Source organism: Apium graveolens, unplaced genomic scaffold (assembly GCF_009905375.1).
Source record: "Apium graveolens cultivar Ventura unplaced genomic scaffold, ASM990537v1 ctg6201, whole genome shotgun sequence".
NCBI lineage: Eukaryota > Viridiplantae > Streptophyta > Magnoliopsida > Apiales > Apiaceae > Apium > Apium graveolens.
In genome coordinates this window covers 2,096-22,557 of record NW_027419275.1, presented here as the reverse complement: position 1 = coordinate 22,557, position 20,462 = coordinate 2,096, and the positions used below count along the sequence as shown (strand labels likewise).

The 20,462-nt window shown below is 32.1% G+C and overlaps 2 protein-coding genes across 9 annotated transcripts; both read left to right on the top strand.

Moving 5' to 3' along the window:
• The first annotated feature begins 2,573 nt into the window (after nt 1–2,573).
• LOC141703092 (uncharacterized) lies at nt 2,574–10,182 on the top strand. 8 transcript variants are annotated; one of them, XR_012567355.1, is made up of 6 exons: nt 2,574–3,025; nt 5,609–6,063; nt 6,157–6,191; nt 6,413–6,522; nt 7,987–8,062; nt 9,883–10,182. XR_012567355.1 is itself a non-coding variant. In XM_074506696.1 (6 exons), the coding sequence occupies exons 3-6, from the start codon at nt 5,913–5,915 to the stop codon at nt 9,948–9,950; spliced, it is 330 nt and encodes a 109-aa protein (XP_074362797.1). In that variant the 5' UTR covers nt 2,574–2,709; nt 2,867–3,025; nt 5,609–5,912; the 3' UTR covers nt 9,951–10,182. The 8 variants fall into 8 exon arrangements, 3 of the variants coding, with proteins under 3 accessions (XP_074362797.1, XP_074362795.1, XP_074362796.1); XR_012567354.1 differs by having other exon boundaries at nt 7,987–8,176; XR_012567357.1 differs by adding an exon at nt 6,273–6,314 and having other exon boundaries at nt 7,987–10,182.
• Nucleotides 10,183–15,470: 5,288 nt separating this feature from the next.
• LOC141703090 (glutathione S-transferase DHAR3, chloroplastic) lies at nt 15,471–18,892 on the top strand. Its single transcript, XM_074506693.1, has 6 exons — nt 15,471–15,777; nt 16,051–16,141; nt 16,231–16,374; nt 17,790–17,907; nt 18,218–18,358; nt 18,592–18,892. The coding sequence occupies exons 1-6, from the start codon at nt 15,564–15,566 to the stop codon at nt 18,676–18,678; spliced, it is 795 nt and encodes a 264-aa protein (XP_074362794.1). The 5' UTR covers nt 15,471–15,563; the 3' UTR covers nt 18,679–18,892.
• Nucleotides 18,893–20,462: the final 1,570 nt, after the last annotated feature.

Genomic DNA, 20,462 nt, shown 5'->3' with positions numbered 1-20,462 from the left:
ATATAAACTAATATTAAAATATAAACTACAAACCAATAACACCACATGTTTAATCCATTTCACTCTCCTCCATGTGCATTATGTATTCATGTATATATTTTCCCCTTCGTTAATTTGACTTTTCTCGTTAGTCGGTTAACGTTCTATATTTTGACGACAAATCAGTATTTAAGCTTACTCGAGTCACCAAGTTGAAATCAATACGATTTTATGCACCAACAGTTTTTTTTTGGCATAATTAGTGATTAATCGCCGAAATATATTAAATATGGTATTCATACTGATTGTTGGAAGATGTAGAACAAATAGTAAAGTTAGATTTTAAAAAGATTTCACCAATTAACGGAAAAAATTCAATTAAAAATGAAGTGAAATAGGTGGAGTTGTGTGTGGGAGAGTATATATAAATTGGGTATGGTGCAGATTGTAGCTTGTATTTTATTTTTTTTTAATTTTTTTATTATTATTATTATTATTATTATTATTATGCGGTTTCTTATATTATGATCATGCAATAAAAATAATATTTCAATAAAAATAATTATTATTATAATTATATGTAATATTTTTAATGATTAGCTAGTATTAAGGTGTAGATTTAGAAAAGATGACTTAAATTTGAACTAAAGTATTGTAACACATATGTGATGCCAACTTAATTTATTTTCGGATTGTAAATTTAATTTTATTTAGGGGTTTTACCTTCCTAGTTGTGACAATCATTAAATAATTATTGCCAATCATTATTAAAATAATAATTAAATAATTGGTTTTTGAACATGTCAATGGTTATGTAAAAATCATCAAATAAGCTGACAACATTAACCATTTATGTTCCTCGCACTTAACTTTTTGGTTGTCCATCTAACTTGATTTAGATTTTTAAATTGTACATATTATCCTTACATTTTACATCTATTATCTATTATCTATTATATTAATAATAGCCCAACATGGGGCAATATTGATGAGAGTGAGACATAAAATTCAACTTAAAATATCTAATTTACCTCTCTTTTCATAAATTGTATAAAACTTGTTATTAAAGGGAATCGAACCCAGGTTTTCAAGTTACAATAGCAATCAACTTACCACTCTCTGTCTTTCACCATGCATATAATATAAGTACGTGAGATCGAGACTTATTGTTACCTCAAAATTTTGAGACATTTTGTTATTCGTAAAATGTCTAATTACTCTTAAAAGTTAGTGAGACATAAAGTTCAATTTTTTGATCATAAACTCTTTATATTTGATAAAAATACAATAACTTTGTATTAAAAATTATAACTTTTTATATACATAGTATTATATTTTTAAAAAATATTTAAAAATAAATAAACATTCACGGGTATAAAGAGCCATTAAACTTCAACTTATTTCGAATTCAAAATTAGTACTTCACTTATTTTTTAAAAGATACTCGAAATTTGACAATGTGATCCAGCATAAAGTAATCGTCATTATCCAGTTTTATAGGTTTAAAATTACGAAACATACATATATACAAACATACATACATACATACATACAAACAAACATACATATATACATACATACATACATATATACATATATACATACATACATACACATGTACGTGAGAAAGATGGGTCTGAGTCATCCTCACGTGACAATCCCGAGATCGAAGAATTTTACATGTAAAATTTTAAGGGTGTATTTGTAAATTCGATCATATTTTATATATTTACAAATATATCCTTATACATTATATGAGAAAATAGTCTAATATCAAGATTTTATCCGAGGTCATCCACATGTGCAATATTATATATACAAGATGAGATTCGGTACAAACAGTGTTAACGTGTAAATCCACCTCCCAACTCATATATAACTTTGGTTCAACATCGTTTATTTAAAAAATAGTTAAAATTATATTGAATACACATAATTTATAACGAAAATATATTTATTACATTTTATAATTTATTTTTTAAACAATTTAAGACAAGTGTTTAACAAATATATAACTTAAGTTCTACACATATGTTGAACAATAGTTATACTTGTGTAGATCAAATAGATAAAATAATTTTACATTGGTATTATTAATAAAATTATATTAAATTAATAATGTTTCCTTTTTGCATAACCAAATTTAATATTGATGAACCTTAGAAGGATAGTTCAAAATTATGAAATATATATTTAACAAAATTTTAACAACGGTTTTACACATTCTATATTAAATAAATAAAATTTTCATATCTTTGTGCTCTAATTTGATATTGATGAACTTTAAAAGGATATTGAAAGATTAAATTATATGTATTCAATTAAATTCCAACTATTATTTAATACATTCAGTTGAATTTACGTGTGTGCGGGCACGTGTACTGCATGTGTGTCTCTAATTATTATAAGAAAAGATTAAAATTATAACAGATAAAATTCTAAATGATTTAAATGACGATATTAATTCATAACATAAGATCAAATTTTAGAAAACAACCCGTGCCTTGCACGGGTTTTTATGCCAGTTATTTATATTATTTATAGCCCAACATAACGCAGGCTGAGACATTTTATTTTCAAAATAATGTGAGGCATTTTATTCTGTATCAAAAGACAGACTTGCCCTTTCTAAAGTTGTGCTACGAACTAGTGAGTCTCCTGACCTGCCTGGAGCGAACAAACATCGACTTCACCCCTGCCACATTCCGGAACCACTCTATCTTAAGATCAGTGAGTATGTATTCAACTAATTATAATGGATTATCAAGTGATTTCATAACCAGAGTTTGAAAGTCAAGATTCCGTAGTCGAGATTTGTAATTATTCAATGTTGAAAGATAAGTATGCCCATTCTCATTCGAACGCTTCACAATCTTAATGCTAACAGGCTTGCACAATCCTCGCAATCACACTCCCTGCAATAATCAAGCATAGCTTCATTATTTTTCTGTGGTTTGAGAAATAAAAATTGGGAATCGATGGGTTCTATGAGGAATATGCTTATTATGTATGTATGGCTGAGAAATTGAATTCCGCGATTTTCCAGGTGAGCTCAACCTCTTTTTCTTCTTGTATCATTTAATTTAGTGATATTATTGCTTAATATTTGTGGATTGCATGATTTTCTATATGTAGGGCTTCCTGAATTCTCTTGAACTTGACTCTTTAATTGATAGCAAACTATTGTCTTGGTCAAATGACCTTCAATTAAGAATGATTTTTTACTGCATTTTTTGTTTGTAGAGCATATCTGATAGTACTAAACTATTGTGAAAAAATAAGGGGAAAAGGCCGCCAGCATGGTAATTAATGCGTGTATATGTATAAATGAAAAATCAAGTTCCAAACTATTTTGAGTTTCATGTACTTGACTATCTTTTAAAATAAAAAAAAATGAAACCAACTGTACTCGCTGAATACTACACAAGGATTTTAGTTATACATATCTCGCATTACAAAATATACACAGTTAAATATGTACTGGTGTACATGTATTTCACCTGGATTAGATAATGCTAAATATTACTGTCACAATGTAGCCGCTCCTGCTTTTTTGTTAAGTTTCTAGATGCTTAGCAAAGATTTAAATTTATACTCTTTTCGTTATTAAGTAGAAAATATGTGAGTTTCAACTTTTGTAGGTGTATGTGTGAGAGAGAAATAGAGATATGAAGAGAGAATTGATATGTTATTCAAATAATTTTTAGGTCTCGGTATCGAAAAGGTCAACCCAAACCCATAATTTTATGTCATTTTTGTGTCGTGTACGAAATTAACGGGTTTACTCTCATTGTTCATGAAACGAATGAAAAACAAAAATAACAATCAACTCTTTACAAACAAGTACATTTATACAATTTGAGTCATCAGGACTCAAATTTAAAAACGTTTAAGTAAAAGTATTTGCCTATTCTTATGTGTCCTCCTATAAGAATAATGATTCTAAAACCAACACACAATATGTTGGAATATAATGGCTATTGATATTAAAATCTTACCATTGGTAATCATGATTTTAAAAAATCTAAGAATATGTACATGTGTGCTCTTTTCGCTGATGCAAATTGCAGGAAAAAGAACTATTTGGTGATACACATACACCTCAAAAAATAAGAAAATAAATAAAATTTTAAAGAAAGAAAACTTCCTCCAAAGTATGAAACTACGTTCTTATGTGCCCTGCACATATTGATTTAGGATATAAAAACGTCCATAAATTTCCATAACTTAGTTAGAAGCTTTTCAATTGTTCTTATGAAATCCTAACCCGCTCTATACAAAAATAACTTCTTTAAGCTAACAAGGCATGACGAGAACAAGGTTTACATGCTTAGATTTGAAATATCATCTTAGTATATTATTCAAGGATCATACAAGATATTTAATCATCAATTTGTTAAGGATTGAGATGTTTTTTTCGTGCTACTCAAATAGAGCATGCATGGTTATATAACACTATAACAACCAATGAGAGCAATTGCAGTCCATAAAAACCCTTCCCCCTCCTCCCCGACAAAAAAAAAGAAAAAAATTAATTTGAACTTCCTACTCTCTCTATAAACACGCTCTGTAAGGACGTGATAGATTATGGTCCTTTTTTAGAAAATCTAAGAAAACCCCCTCGCTGATTGAGTATTTTTTGGAAAAAAATCCTTAAGCAATTGTATATCAAAATAACATTGCACTATTTTGTACTTATCCACCAGAGGATTGATATTAATAGTATGAATCCAAAAATAAACATAAGGTGTCTGAGAGAAAGATCATTTAAGAATTATTTTTTTCTCTTAATCAACACACCAAAATGAGGTGGAAAATAACAGGACTGTTATTTTGTACAAAAGAATGACCTACCAGCTCTCTATACCAGACGATGAACGTAGCAGCACACAATGTTGAAATACCATAAGAATCATCTATGTTGGATGTCTTGCAGGAAGACACATAAGACACTTGGTGTAAAAATTGAGAACCAATTTAAGAAACTATGACAATCAGATTGTTAAGTTAAATTTTATGATTGGGATATACATGTCTTATCAAGAGTATATACACTCATTATTTTTATTCTTTTTAAATATTATATCTATAAGATCATATTTGGTGAGTCAGTATGGAGTATGGATTGATAGGGCATATAGATATTCCCAATTTCAAGACAAGGCAGTTTGCATTATGTCAAGTTTTTTTATATATTGACTAAAAGTATGGCACAATAAGAACCTATGGACCTTAGGCGGTACAGAGTGACAAGATAATTAAGCAAATCATGACTAGACTCGCAATTTCCCAAGTATATGTGTACTGTCCTCTATACCAGTTCACACAACAGCAATAAGAGAAAACGGACAGTTATACTACTATCAAACACGATTTTTCATTAAACCCAACCTAGAAACACCACAATCAAAACTAGAAAATGGGTATTTACTGCAAAATGGTGAGATATATTTAAAAATTTATTGTGCTCTCCTTAGTCTGTAATACTTTGATGTATCTACTGTCATTATAAATTTAAAGATATGCACATAAATAATTATATTTGCATACATTACAAAACTTCGTTCTCTTTGTTTACATGAAATTAGATGCACAGATTATTTTAACGGTTTATATTTGTGCTTGATAGGTAAAGATGTGGTGCAACCGACAAGAAAAAGGGCATCCTCGAATTGTTGTGACTGAAGAAGTTTTGGAAAGACGATGATTACCAAGTCAGAGAGTTAATACCCACAGTCCAAAAAGAAAGTTATCGTAAAAAAGTTACATTCTACAGTAAAGTCACTATGCATGCTAATTTGATAAATTGTGTGACGTTGATTGATAGCTTGCAGCTTGATATTATTATATATACATTGGAAAATTATGTTGCTAATGATCAATGAACCCAACTCAGTGCGTTGAAACTTATTTTTTTACCTCGTACAATCAATATGAGTTGGCGGCAAGTTTCAGATACTATTGTGTCTAAAACTAGGGGAAGGGCTTTTGAGGAAGAGAGGCACACCAACGGCGTGGTAACCGAAAATGTTTTGGATCCACATAGATTATCAATGCCAAGGCTTCAATTCTCCCCAACAAAATGTAAACCCGCCCATTGAAACATATTATATGCACGAACCTGGTCATGCCTGGCTGTTCTTATAAATTTCTTTTTTCGGTTACTTATTTCTACAGGTAATGTTGCTGAGGACACCGACCCCCTGATGCAGGTACTACATTTGATTGAATTCCACATAAAAACTTAACACAAGATAGCCTCCACTGATCAAATTTTTGTATGTACGTATTAGGTTCTGCTTGTAAGTTGCATTTGTCCTTGAAGACGTTTCAAGGTTTTATCCAAAAAACTAAAATGTGATCACATTCCAAATTAAATTATGAGTTGTGTTAAAATTTCGTGTCTTTATCTGTCTCAATAATTTTATGGTAGGTACAACTTGCCGATGGTATTTCTATAGTCGAATATGGGCTCTACAGGAGGGATCTTATTTGTACAAATTGGTTACCATTTCAAGTAGGCAGGGCTCCAGTTTTTAAAAGGTTTTATGTTTTGGAATCTGTATATTCAAACTTCTATCTGTAAAAGCCTATAGATTTGGTTTCTAAATGTCTATTTGTCTGCTAACCCAGTCTTACATTTTGTGAATCACCACTGACAATTGAAATTACTCATATGTCTTCATCCCTTTAAAGGGTGGTTTTATTAAAAAATCCTTAACTTTACATGTGCTTCTTCTGCGGTGGGAGAATTATTAGGGAATACTGACTGGATTAATTGAAGAATAAATCTTTTCGCACCTCTTTATCTGAAGGTAGAGCAACTTATATTTCCACCACTTAGAATTGACGCCCGCAAATTTTAATGTCAAGTTGTTATCTATTGATTTAAATTTATTTTAAAATAACATATATAATTTAAATGCTAATCTGCAAACATAGGTAATATATAATACTTTCATACATTATTATATATTGTTGATGTGAATTAATTTATGAATCAAATATAGAGTCAAAACTATGAATCTAAAGCTTGCCTGGAAAATACTATGGCAGGTTCATCTATATGGACATCTATTTTAACACTTCTCAACTCTCTGTGATTTTTTATTATTGTGTAGAATTCTTGTGGGGGTTTTGAGGTATGTGGGATTCAGTATTATATTGCGGCAATTTTTCATTATATTTTACAATTTTGATTAAATTAACTATCGTAGTTGTGCAATAACTATAATAGAAATTATAAACACCAGGTTAGTTATCATTGAATTAGTGGTTTAGGTTTGTGGCATGAGTTTCCGTGCCATCCTTATCTATAATCATTTAAAAGTTTATATTAAGCTAAGTAAAGATATTTTTATGTAATTTATTAAAATTAACTCATATGGAGGGGTCAAGACTCAAGATGCGCAATGCTAAATTGTACTCATCTCTTTGATATGTTGAGTTCTTTGTTTTATCCAGACTGATTATAGATGGGTCTAGAATTGTCAAGCAGCTCTCGAAAAATGAGACACCATTAACCGAGCTGATGGCAAGTTAGTTGCTCAATTTATATTTACTAAAAGGCCAAAGTTCTGCATCAGTTTTATGTTTGCTCCGCGTGAAAGTAGAACTGGAGTCTTTAAGGTCTTTACTCACTGCATGTAGTCGGTCAGTGTGCTACATATTTTTTTTCCCTTTTTCTCTTTTATTTTTAGAGTTGGATTAAATGAATTATTCTGGGTAATAGGATTATAGTATAATGTATGATGCCCTCTTTTTTTTTGATCATTTTGGTTCCATTCCTTATGAACTTCTGGCTAATGTTATGTAAAATTTTGATACTAAGAAAAGTGAACATTTTTTTTACATTAGACTTTTGGTATTTTCTCCCCCATCTACAACTGATGACTTTTACGTTTACGTACCCAAGTAGAATTTTTGAAATACACACATTAATACAATTTTTTACAAGGTTATGATTTGGTGTTCCTACAATATCTAATCACTTCATGTGTTCTGCAGCAAAATGCCATGAATCCAAAAAGGAACGGGGGTGAGGATTGGGCGGAACAAACATCGTTATTGGCTAATAATACAGGTAACATGTCACATTAAGTGATACAAACATCTGAGAAAGTACCAGAAAAATCTTGGCCGGCAAAGTAAAACTACAGTAACACTCTTGAAAAGATCTTATAGTACCAGCCAGAGGGTAAGTGGTTTGAAATTGTTTAGCAAAGGAAAAGCTATTTATCCAATGTCAGTTTGCTTTCAGTTATCAATTATCTACGTAATACGTTTATATGTCCTTTCATGAGTTATTTTGCTCATGCCAGCAGCCTCTAATTAACTCCCCTCTTTAATATACAAAATAAAGTGATACATACATACATACATGTTACGCTTTTATATATCTCTACCATGATACACAACAAACTTTCATCTTCTAGCTTGAACAAAATCTGAAAACCAGTTGCACATAAATGCATGAATCGACATCGAATTTAATTTCTTTAAACTCGATCAGGAGTGTATGTCTGTATCCATATTTATTATGATTCCAGTTTTAGCCACCAATAACCTTTGGACGTACCCAAAGTATACCAACAACATGTGCTTGTCTTTGCAATAAATATTTGACTCTATCTCCTTAACTTATAATTTTTATATGTTGTTTCAAATTTTTCTTAGGGTACAATTTCGAACTAGATCTTATCTTCTTCTTGAGATTTTTGGAGGATAAAAGTTAAATTTCATTGTTCAATATTTCTTAGGGTAAACATTGATGCGAAAATTATGATAACCGATCATTATTTATTGTACGAGCATTGACCATCTAACCTCATGAAGATTGTTCTCCCCGCCAAACCTTCATTTTTCGCATTATAAAACCTTTTTAATTTTTTTTTGGTCCTGTATCTATGTTTTTTAAGTCGTTAAGCGTTATTCTTTTGCTATATTATTACATGTTTTAATTACATTCAAGTTCGAAGGAGATAAGATACTGAACGGGAAGATAGGGGATTGTTATAAGGCATTCCTCGTATGAAAAACGGGAAATTACCCACATGAAATGGATTGATTGATTGTGATGATATTTCTCATCAAGGATATGCAATAATTGTTAAAGCATTCCTCGTATTAAAAAGGGAAATTTCCCACATGGAATGGATTGATTGATTGTCATTAGAGCTGGCCACCTGGGCGGGTTTGAACCGCCCGCTCGGGACCGGCTAGTACGGAAAACCGGATTTATTCGGCCCGAACCGGGTCAGTTCAAACCCGCACAATTCGCCTAAATCAACGGAACGAATACGAATATGGAATTATGGAATCCGGACCGGCCCGGCCCGCACGAACCAACGAGCCGCACGAGCCACGCAGCACGCACAGCCCGCACAGCCCGCGGGTTCGCGTGCACCAACCCCTGGAAGTTCCACCATATACTACTAGAAGCATAAAATTATTATTAATATACTACCTACCACTATCCCCTACACTGTACGGTTTTCACATATATATATATATTAGTATTTAGTATTTAGGAATTAGGAGCCTCATGCTGCTTTGCACAATTCGGCCCGCACAGCTCGTGCACGGCCCGGTCAACTCGTAACCGTGATTATTCGCGTGCCGGTTACGAGCTATTATTTTCCGGTTCAAACCCGGCCCGAGCCCGATTCGTAATTCAACGGTCCGGTTCAGTGTTAAGGTTACGAGTGCCCAACCCGTGTGCGGCCCGGCCCGGACCGCCCAGCCCGCACAAGTGGCCAGGTCTAATTGTCATGTTATTGCTCATCAAGGACATGCAAAAATTGCTTTAGCTTTGTTTGAGTTGACGAAATATGCTTAGCATGCTTATATCCCAATTTGTTTGTGTATTATTACTTATTAGTGTTTGTGTGTGTAATCGGTCAGGGGCGATCAAGGTTGTAGTGACGCTATTTCTGTCAAGGAGCAGGAGGCATGGAATCAATCTATTTTAGAGCATAATGCTTGGATTGTCAACATGTTAAAGATAATAGTAATATAATTAGCAGTAATTTTACAAAAGATGCTGGCTTCTACGCATGGTGTGTAATCGCAAGTATCTTCTTCTTTTTTTGTAAAATTATAATTGTTTTTTAAGTCACAATTGACATGTATAACTTCGGTGTTATTCCAGATTTTCCCAAAAATATCAAGATCAATACTCTATTGATCATAAATTCATCATCATCCAAATTAAAGCCATAGTTTGATATACTAGGGTCGATTGTTTATACTATTTTGCTCCCTAATAAGAACCTCTTATTATGTGGCCTGCAAATTATGTACACCTGTACACTAATGTGGACAATTATGAATGTGAAAAGAATACGGTAAGTATACGGACAATTACTCTGTGGACGCTTATTTATGCAATTTATAGTTGATGCATGCCCGCTGCTCAGTAGAGCGTGGCATGACTACTCTAATTCATGCAATTTATAGTTGATGAACACCTACTGCTCAGTGGAGCATGGCATGACTACACTGGCTGCACAGACATCAAACTATCGTCAGGTCTTAACAGCTATACTAGAAGATGTACTTGTCTCGCACGGGTTTTCATGCTAGTTTTCACGTAGTACACATATCATATTATTATTATCAGTACAAACTTTAAACCTAACTAAATCAAAAATATTTTCTAGTTAACAAATATTAAGAATGTTGTCTATGTGATTCAGTTATCATAATTTTGAATATACAAATTACAATGAAACTTATCATTTTTTTTGTAAAATTTAAATATTTGCATAATTCTTATGACCAATAGGTAATTATAAAGGTGCAAATGAATTAAACAAGATTGTTAATCATTCAACAAAAGCTTCTCATAAATGATAAAATAAATATTTTTAATTTCATCGTCCCTCAGATATGGTAATTTAAATCCACAAGCACCTCAATACATTTAATCACCTTAGTTACCCATATTATGTCTTCTTTATTTCAAAAATTTACCCTATATCTCTTTAAAATTTTAATAATACAAAGTTTACTTTCAAAGCTCATTTCTCCCTCATTAACGTTGCATAGCTTCTTTCTCCCCATTTTTTTAAAAAACTTACAAACTTGCTTCTTTCCTATAGCATAATGGTTACGGGTGAGAGCATAAAAAAACCACTTTGTTGGTAAGTGTTAATAGCCCATAATGGGTTACAAAGTAAAATTTGTGGAAGAAAGAAAACATGATATAAGTTAGGTGATGAAAATATATTAAGGTGCTTCTTAATATAAATCACCATGTTTTGGAGAGGATGTTAACCTAAACTAAGAGAAAGAAGCTACTTGTAAAGAAAAAAATTGAGTCAAACCATACATCACAGACACACATGCATATACATACAAGCATATATGCAACCAAACTTTTAGGTTGCAAGTTTTTTTACATGAAATATTGAAATTTAGATTTACCAATTAAATACTCCCAAATTATCAATCAAATGTCCATGCATGTTATATTATCAATATCATATCTATATTATACTATTATAAGCAGAACACCATCTATTTGGTAGTTGTTGGTCTGTTATTCGGTACAGTTAATTGGTACGACAAATAACAACCGTCAGATCTAAAGTTAGATATATGGAAACTGTTGGATGCAATAATAAAATAATATTATATTAATATTTAGACTGCTCTCATGGATTCAGGATTTAAACCACGTCAACAAATTATTATACTTAAAATATAATCTTATTTTAACAATTTCTACAGGTTCAGGGATCGAGTCCCGTGAACAACATATTATATTATATTATATATTTGCAGTCAAGTCTCAAATTATCACAAAATATTTATTATTATAACTTATTATTTTCTTTAATTTATTTTCCAACTATTGAAAATATATATTAAAATATAAATATTTTTAAGATAAAGTATATTATTAAAAATCATTTAAGTGTTAAAAACAATTCGTGCATCGCACGGGTCATAGGCTAGTAGATGTACATACTTAAGATATTCTCAAAATTTTGTTGCACGCCTACGTCAAGATAAGATTTTGTTGCACATCTATTACGCCGTCAATTTTTCTTCCAACTGACTTTTTAAGTCACACAATAACTGAATTGTTAAGTAGCACAATTGTGCATCTTTCCCGGCCAATCAAGTTTTTTGCGCCGTTGCTAGGGAGACACATAGTTTCTATATATTTTAGTTTAATTGTTTTAGATTATTTCATTTTCTCATTGGGATTTTACTTTAAATTGAGGCATATTTCACTGTTTTCCCTTGTTTTAGCTGTTGATGCCCAGGTCTACAAAAGAAGCGGAAATAACTCCTCTTAGTCCAGATATTGGGATTACTTATCAGCAACACATACATCGAGTAATAAAAGAAAGGCAGCAAAATATTGGTGATTTGAATATCCAAATGGAAGTAGTTCCTATTAAATCTTTGAAGAACTATTCACAACCCTCTATGAGTGGTGTGCCTACTGGCCTTGCTATGCCAACTATTGAAGCAACAAACTTTGAGATTAAACCGGCATTGCTCACTATGATCCAACAGAATCAGTTTTGTTGAGCAAGATTGAAACTGTATGTATAACTCAACAATGCTAGTTTGGATAACTCAACATAGAACAAAGAACTTGCAAATAATCTATGTTCCACTAGAATCAGTACAAATTGATTATTGGGTATATACATAATGATCTTGGTAGCTGCAGTGAAAAAGACGTCAACAGAAGTCCGTATGAAGTTCATTAATATGTTCAGGCATTGGAGGAATAAGGTTGAAGTCACTCAAAATATTTATTAGGATTAGTGTGAAGATCTAAAGGATTCTATGTGAAGTTGATTGTATATTGTGGAAGACTTAACAATGTTATGAAAAGATTATAGTACGAAGGTTTGAGAGCGGAATTTATCGCCTGTGAACCTGACCATTGCACTAGGCCTCAGTGATCCGTGAAGGTAAACTAAGTACTATCATTGTAAGGATTGTTAAGTGAGGATTAGTATCTGAATATAAAGGTTATATGGTTTATATGAAGACTCGGAGAGAAGACATGAAGACGGGACATTTAAAGGGTTGAAATGCTCTACAGAAACTAAGTAAAATGATTATTACCTTATAGTAGAAGTCACTAAGGCTAATCTCTTACCTAGTAGGATAAACTACCTCATAGTATGGCTCAAAAACTAAATACCAGAAGTGGTCTTAACCTAGTAGGAGTAACAGAGAAGAAACGAGCTCAAAAACTAACCCCATTGGTTCACTCTAGGCGCAAGTGTGCTATTTCTTATCCCTCGGAGGCGCAAGTAGCCTTAAAAACTAAGGCAAGTCACCTTTTTGGTTCCTTAGAGGCGCAAGTAACCCTCCTTGGTGCCTTGTAGGCGCAAATAGGTACAAAATATAAGGCAAATACACTTTTCAATCCCTCTAGGCGCAAGTAATACTTGTTCCTTGTCTTGTTGGAGCCAGTGCTCATATTTGATTCATATCCGGTTCAGATAATATATTTTTTGGTTATGATCGGGTCCAAGTTATAATCGGATATAGTATTTCGGATCATTTTCGGTTAAATTTTCGGTTCGGGTAATTTTTGGATCGGTTTAAATTGTGTTTCAGAAAATTATCGGATCAGTGATTCGGATATCGGATCAGATCTCGATTCCATGAAGTTTGGTTCAGTTCTTCGGATCCAGACCCATTTTGCTAGGTTTATTTAAAACTAACATTTTTGTTCGAAGAAGATGAATCAAGTTGCTTGCTCCTAACCCCTTACTTGAATTATTTATCATTGCTCCTTGCTTCACTTCACTTATTTCTTATAATAGAGTATTGGTATATGCCTTCACGAAATATAACTATATATAGCGCTATATTTGTGATAAACTCTCACGAACACTTCATTAATTGATCATAATCGATGTTAAACGTACAAATAAATTGAATCTTATAGAAAAATTTAATAAAAACGTACACATAATAATATTTCACGTCAATTAAATTTAATATTATACAAATTAATATTTAGGTTGTTTAGATAAAGAATATTTTATATTAAATTAATTTTACAACTTAATAGTTAAGTTGGATAGTCTTACAACTTAATATTTAGGTTGTTAAGTGTCAGAATATATATTAAAATAATGAAAAAGGTTTACAACTTAATTATTAAGCCCTTTATAACCTTCACCTGGTTTCAAATTATTGAAATCTAGCCACACTTTGTAAATCTAGCCGCTATTTGTGTTGTTGGTTCAAATTATCTTTCTATCCAACTAGGTATGCCGACCGAATTCTTTGTTCTAATCTAGTTATGTGATTTGATATGCATTTAAAAAACAAAAGATGCTTACCTTCGCCTAGTTTCGGTCCAACTAATACAGTTGAATCTTGATTATTAATAATTAATAAGATAATATTTTCGCTAGAATAATTTTTTTGTGATTTCAGCATAATGGACACATGTAATACAACATTTTAAATTAAAATATTTTATGAGTAATGAAACACAAAAAAGGGTAAAAAAAACTTAAACTTACAGTCATCGAGCTTGTTGGGAACGATGTAAATAGCCTTAACGCACGAACATTTACGAGATACGAGAGGGTCGCTTACGTTGGTATGAACATGTAAGGAGACGGCGTGCATCAGCTACAGTTAGGAATGTTGAAAGCTTATCAGTACGGGGAAAGAGAAAAAGAGGTAGACCACGTAGAACTTGGGCTGATCAATTAAGTTTGGATATGAAGGTTTTAAATCTCACAGGTGACATGACTTTAGATAGGGTTGCTTGGACACGCCGAATTCGAGTAATTGAGGCTGTTTCTAGTGATTTGCATTGGCTTTAGTTGTAGAATATTTCTTATTGTTCTGATGTTGTAGGGTTTTTGTGCTTCTGTGATTTTCTATATATTTCGATGCATATACATATTTACTGTTTTCGCTTTGTGGGTATGTCTCATATGAATGCAACTCTGAGCTCATGTATTGTTTAAAACACTTTACAATTTATGTTTGTTGTATTAGTACTATCAATTATTTTTTAGTTCTCGCACATATATATGTGTCAGATTTTATATTTATTGAACTAAGCCGTGGGTCTTTATGGAAACAATCTCCCTACTTTTTGGGGTAAGGGCATGATCTGCGTACATCTTATTCTCCTTTAAGCGGTATATACCGTGTACATTTGATTTGGTTTGGTTTGTTTGGACGCAGTAAATTTTTTACTCCCTAATATTTTTTCTAGGGTCCGAACCCGGTTACTTTAAAGAGGTTCCGAACCATGTTACTTTAAAAAGATTAAATTGTATCAATTTAAAATAAAATATTGAAGACTATTGTTTCCTAAAATTTATTTTGAATTAATAATTTTTTACTCCCTCCCATCTAATAAATTTCTTAATATTGTTGTTGAACACAAAATTTAAAAATAAAAATTAAAAAAATGCTTGAAAAAACAATTCATACGAAAAAGTAAAAACCAAGACCATGAAAAATTGAAAAGAAAAAACTGATTTGCGGCGGGGACCCGTAACTACATTTTACATTTGGCTCCCGTTACTACACCAACGCAACCTCATCTCCTAGTCGGCGTCAGAACCAACATGTCCACAATTAATTTTCATCCTTCGGTTTCTTTGACAACAACCATCAAACACCTAGCCTGCAACTTCAAAAAGCCTCGCATTCTTACCAATCTTACCAAAACTCAACCTCATTTGAAACCAAGATTCAGAAATTTCACTGTATCTATGGCTACTACCCCTTTTGAAGTCTGTGTTAAGGCTTCTTACACCATTCCCAACAAGCTCGGCGACTGTACGTTTAAGTTTTCTACCCTTTTTTCTGTGTTTCATTACTCATAAAATGTGTTCATTGAAAATGTTGTATTACATGCTGTAGGACCTCAATATGTTGAAAATCAAAAAATTAATACCTCACGACAGATTAATATTTTTAGTATGATTTTTTCGGTACCAAGTTAATAGAGATAAGGTACTTTTTAGGCTCGATACATTATTAATATTGAGAAGTTAATGAAATTCACCGGTCCCTGGATTATTATAGAGGTTTAACTATCTATGTTTTTAGGCCCCTTTACGCAGAGAGTTTTGTTGACACTAGAGGAAAAGCATCTTCCTTATGAAATGAAGTTTATTGACTTGCAAGCTAAGCCTGAGTGGTAATGTCGTCGCTATTACGTTTAGAAGCTTATAGAGGACCTTTTTTTGGTTGTTTATGTTCTTATGTGTGTGTATCAAATATGTACAGGTTCTTGAAAATAAGTCCTGAAGGGAAAGTGCCTTTGATAAAGTTTGATGAGAAGTGGGTTGCAGATTCTGATGTTATCACGCAATCATTGGAAGAGAAGTTTCCGGTTCCACCTTTGGCAACTCCGCCAGAGAAGGCCTCTGTGTATGATAGTTTTCTCTCTTATACATTTTATGATGCATTTGCATTATTACTTTTGGTTGTTTTGCTGAGTGCTCTGTGCTTTCCATACTCGGTCATATTTGCCGCAGTTTGACTATGGTATACATGCTGAAGGATATGTGTGCAAATTATACGGTTGATATATTCACTAAACTCCATATGATAAATTTTTATTCAGTTTGATGCATTTGGCACTATTTAAACTGTTAAATCTTTTATATCAGCCATAGCTAGAGCATGTTAGCGTGCAGTGGTCTGACTCCAGTAGTGTGTATGGGTGACTTTTGGTTTATGATAGGTATGTCATGGCATAAGTTAATTATGTTGCAGTTTGTTTATGTGTTTGGAGGACGAAGGTGTCGGATTGTTTCGGATCACATCATACACATTAAAAAACAAAGCTAAAAATTTGTTGGTCATAAACTCATGATGATTTGTGGATATACCATACTTCTCAACTCTCAAGTACATATTAAGATGTCTGAGTCTCCCAATGTTTTTTTTTCATGGACGTCTCACGAAAGCTTTCCTTGTAGCTTCCTGTAGTTCGCAATTCGCATTTTTCCAAATCTCCGTAGGTAGGATTCCCGAAGTCTCTTAGGTGAGTTGAGTCAAGGTTGGTCCCCTTCCTTATTTAGCTTAGCTCTTCTTCAACGAGGCATACTTAAGTACTTAACTAATTGTCCTCTTTTCCTTCTTCTTTTTCAGCTTCTTCTCCCCTGATGGCTTTCTCGCCTGTTGCTTCTCAGTTTTAAAACCCTCACGACTATTAAGTATTAAGTAATGTTGCAAGTCGTGTTATATAGGCTTGTAAATGTATCTAAATGCATCACTCGAGTATAGGTAACATTTTTTCCATGATATTGTACATGCAGAGAGAAGAAAATCTTTTTATTTCCTATCCCTTTTTTTTTGTTTCTCTTCCTCTTTTTAATTTATTCCAGTCCTCCGAACTGAGCCTTGAGTATAGCCAGGCTTCAACTGCTGATAAATACCAACAATCTTGAATGGTCAAGTCATGTTGAGCAGTGGCACATGACTTTTGGGATTTTAAACTCAAGTTCAGTATTTTGTAGATCTTGGTTTGAATATACCAGAGACTTGTTTCACATATCTCATAACAAATTTGTGCCAAACATTCACCCCCTCCCCCCCAAATAAAATAAGATGTAAGAAAACAAACATAGAAAATGATTAGTTAATTTGGCGGCATATATATGATCTTTAACACTTATTTTCCTGCCAGTCATCAAAAGTAACCCCACAATTCCACTTAGCAGAAAAAAAGGAAACAAACCTACAATTCCTTCCTATATGTGTGCTACTACTTGTAGATTCAAATTAATTAAAAAGTCCTTAACTGATGTTGCGTAAGATGTCTTGATGTATTCTTGTAGGGGCTCAAAGATCTTCCCCACATTTGTTGGTTTCTTGAAAAGCAAAGATCCGGCTGATGGAACAGAGCAAGCATTATTAAGTGAGCTGAGTGTTTTCAGTGATTATTTAAAAGAAAATGTGAGCTGTGTTCTCTATAATTTCTTATTTTATTTCATATGTTATAATATTTTATAGTTGAACTTTGGTTACTAGGAAGTCTTTATGCAATTTCAAGTCTCTAATAGACATGACTGATGATAAATTTAAGATCTATATGTAGCTTCTCGAGCTTCTTTTGTCAGTTGTCACATGTTGTCATTGAAGTCACTAATGTGATACATGACCCTTACCAAAAACATATAATAAAGAATAACTTACTCTATATTTCTCGTGAAGAAAAAATCTGTCACGGTGTATTAATAAATAGAATTTCTGTTCTTGCTTGAAGGGTCCGTTTATTAATGGAAAAGAGGTGTCAGCTGCTGATTTGGCCCTTGGACCAAAGCTCTACCACCTGGAGATTGCTTTGGGGCATTATAAGAAATGGTCCGTACCAGATTCACTTCCAGATGTGAAGTCCTATATGAAGGTATTCTTTTAGCATTTTCTGCACTTAAAGAAGATGTTCTAATTTTTAACGTGGGTATGAATATTATAAAAGATTGAAATCTCTCTCATTAGGAGAAGGTTTACTTATCACTAATCAATAATGCATTGTTGCACAACTATTCTAAATCTATGTTGTGTTCTTGTCACAAAAAAAATTGTTTGTTGTGTTCATAGTTTAAATTCCTTAAAACCTGACCACTTTTGGGTACTCAGGCTATTTTCTCCAAGGACTCGTTCATCAACACGCGGGCTTTAACTGAGGATGTGATACAGGGTTGGCGATCAAAAGTCGAGGGGTAAATTAGTCTATAGTTGTAACCTTTTTCCTTCTCAGACTCGATCACTTCTGTATTGAAATAATGTACTTGTATTTACGTAATATCAAAGCTGTAGATACTTGTATAGAGTGTATGAATTAAAGTGTTTTCTGTTCAGGTATCTGAATAGTTTACCTGCCTGTAATAGAACTTGTAGTTGCTCTTTCTCGCTTCATAAATATATTTATCCACCTCAATCTCAGCTCTATCCGCTGACCGCTGTAGAGTACTAAAATCACATGTATTAATCATCGTAACTTCTCTAATATTTGGGGAGAGTGAGACTAGCTAAATTAATAATAATAAGACCATCACAGCGACGGACTTCATAGGCCAAAAATACTGGATTTTGAGAAAATAGTCTTCATGTGTCTTGTTCAATTTATTTTTAAAAAAATTTGGGCACACACCTTGTCATCCTTTCAAGGACCAGAATTATAATTTTTTCAATACAGTTCAGCCCACAATAATCCGTTTTTAAAACACTTGCAACGCTTTTTGACACTGCACTTATACATGCTTTAATACAGTCTCAAAATCATTTTTCTTCTTTTTTTTTCAAATGTTCGGAGTTTTTTTAGAACATGTTCAGCTTATGTAACGCATCTTTTACGTATTATTGAGTAGAAGATCGTGTTTGGGCGTTCTTTTAATATCTTAAGATTTTAGTGCAATTGTTTACTTAATATGATATTAGAGCTCGGTTTAGGAAGTAACTCGGATTCGAGTTCTTTTACCCAATTTATTTAATTTAATAATTTGTTGTTGATATTGATATTAGTATTGGTTATATTTGTCATTGTCAATCATAGCGAAAAATATAGTAGGATTAAAGAGAAGTATTAAAGAATATAAAATTTTGTTCGGGTCTTTCTCGTTTCAGTACGATATGCCCGTAAAAAAGCAACAAATTGTACAAAATCAACAAGTAAACCCCCATGGGTTTTATCTCAATAAAAAGAGAGAATTGATTTTGGCCCAAATTAATGAGGGATAAACCGCCATGGGTTTTATTTCAATTCGTATGCAACATGTAACCCTCGATAGTCATAACTAAAATAATGAGGTGTAAAATAGAAATTTTGATATAAAATACAATTAAATTTTTAACTATAATTCGAAAAAAGTAAAATTATTTATTTTAATGAATTATTTCTTTAAATACAAACTAAAATAGTAATAACGTCAAATAATTAAAAAAGGTGATGCAACAAATTTATTACTAAAATATATTATACGACTAAAAATAATATTTAAGTATATATTTAAAAAAATTAATTTTTGTGGAATTTTAAACTTTTGGAATTAACACCGTAAAATAAAATGAAAATTCAAATTAGTAGTATGACTCGAAAATTCAAAAAATATGAAATATATATAAAATTCAATTTTTAATATAATTTGAAACATTTAAAATATATGTTAATTAATTTTTAAGCTAAAATTCCTAATTTGCCCATGTCTTATAAACGAAATTAGGTAAAATAGGTGTTATTTGTATAGGGTTTCAAAAAAAAGGATGCAAACTGCAATTTATGATATAGATATACAATGTTGCATTTCGGACAAAATTGAGGGAAACAAAATACAATTCTATCCGATAAAAATGACACAAACTATGCATTTTTAATGTGAAAAGTGATACTCCCTCCGTTCCATTTTATATAAACCACTTTCATTTTTTGGATGTTCCAAAAAAATGAACTTACCATTTTTAGTATCTATTTAAATTATTTCAACCACACATTCATATAATACACTTACTTT

Excerpts from the sequence above, each read along its gene's own strand:
- LOC141703092 (XM_074506696.1), top strand. The coding sequence starts at position 5,913 with ATGAGTTGGCGGCAAGTTTCAGATACTATTGTGTCTAAAACTAGGGGA. Across the intron at positions 6,192-7,986 it reads ACACCGACCCCCTGATGCAG|CAAAATGCCATGAATCCAAA; the intron begins GTACTACATTTG and ends TGTGTTCTGCAG. Across the intron at positions 8,063-9,882 it reads GTTATTGGCTAATAATACAG|GGGCGATCAAGGTTGTAGTG; the intron begins GTAACATGTCAC and ends GTAATCGGTCAG.
- LOC141703090 (XM_074506693.1), top strand. The coding sequence starts at position 15,564 with ATGTCCACAATTAATTTTCATCCTTCGGTTTCTTTGACAACAACCATC. Across the intron at positions 16,375-17,789 it reads CCGCCAGAGAAGGCCTCTGT|GGGCTCAAAGATCTTCCCCA; the intron begins GTATGATAGTTT and ends GTATTCTTGTAG. Across the intron at positions 17,908-18,217 it reads GTGATTATTTAAAAGAAAAT|GGTCCGTTTATTAATGGAAA; the intron begins GTGAGCTGTGTT and ends TCTTGCTTGAAG.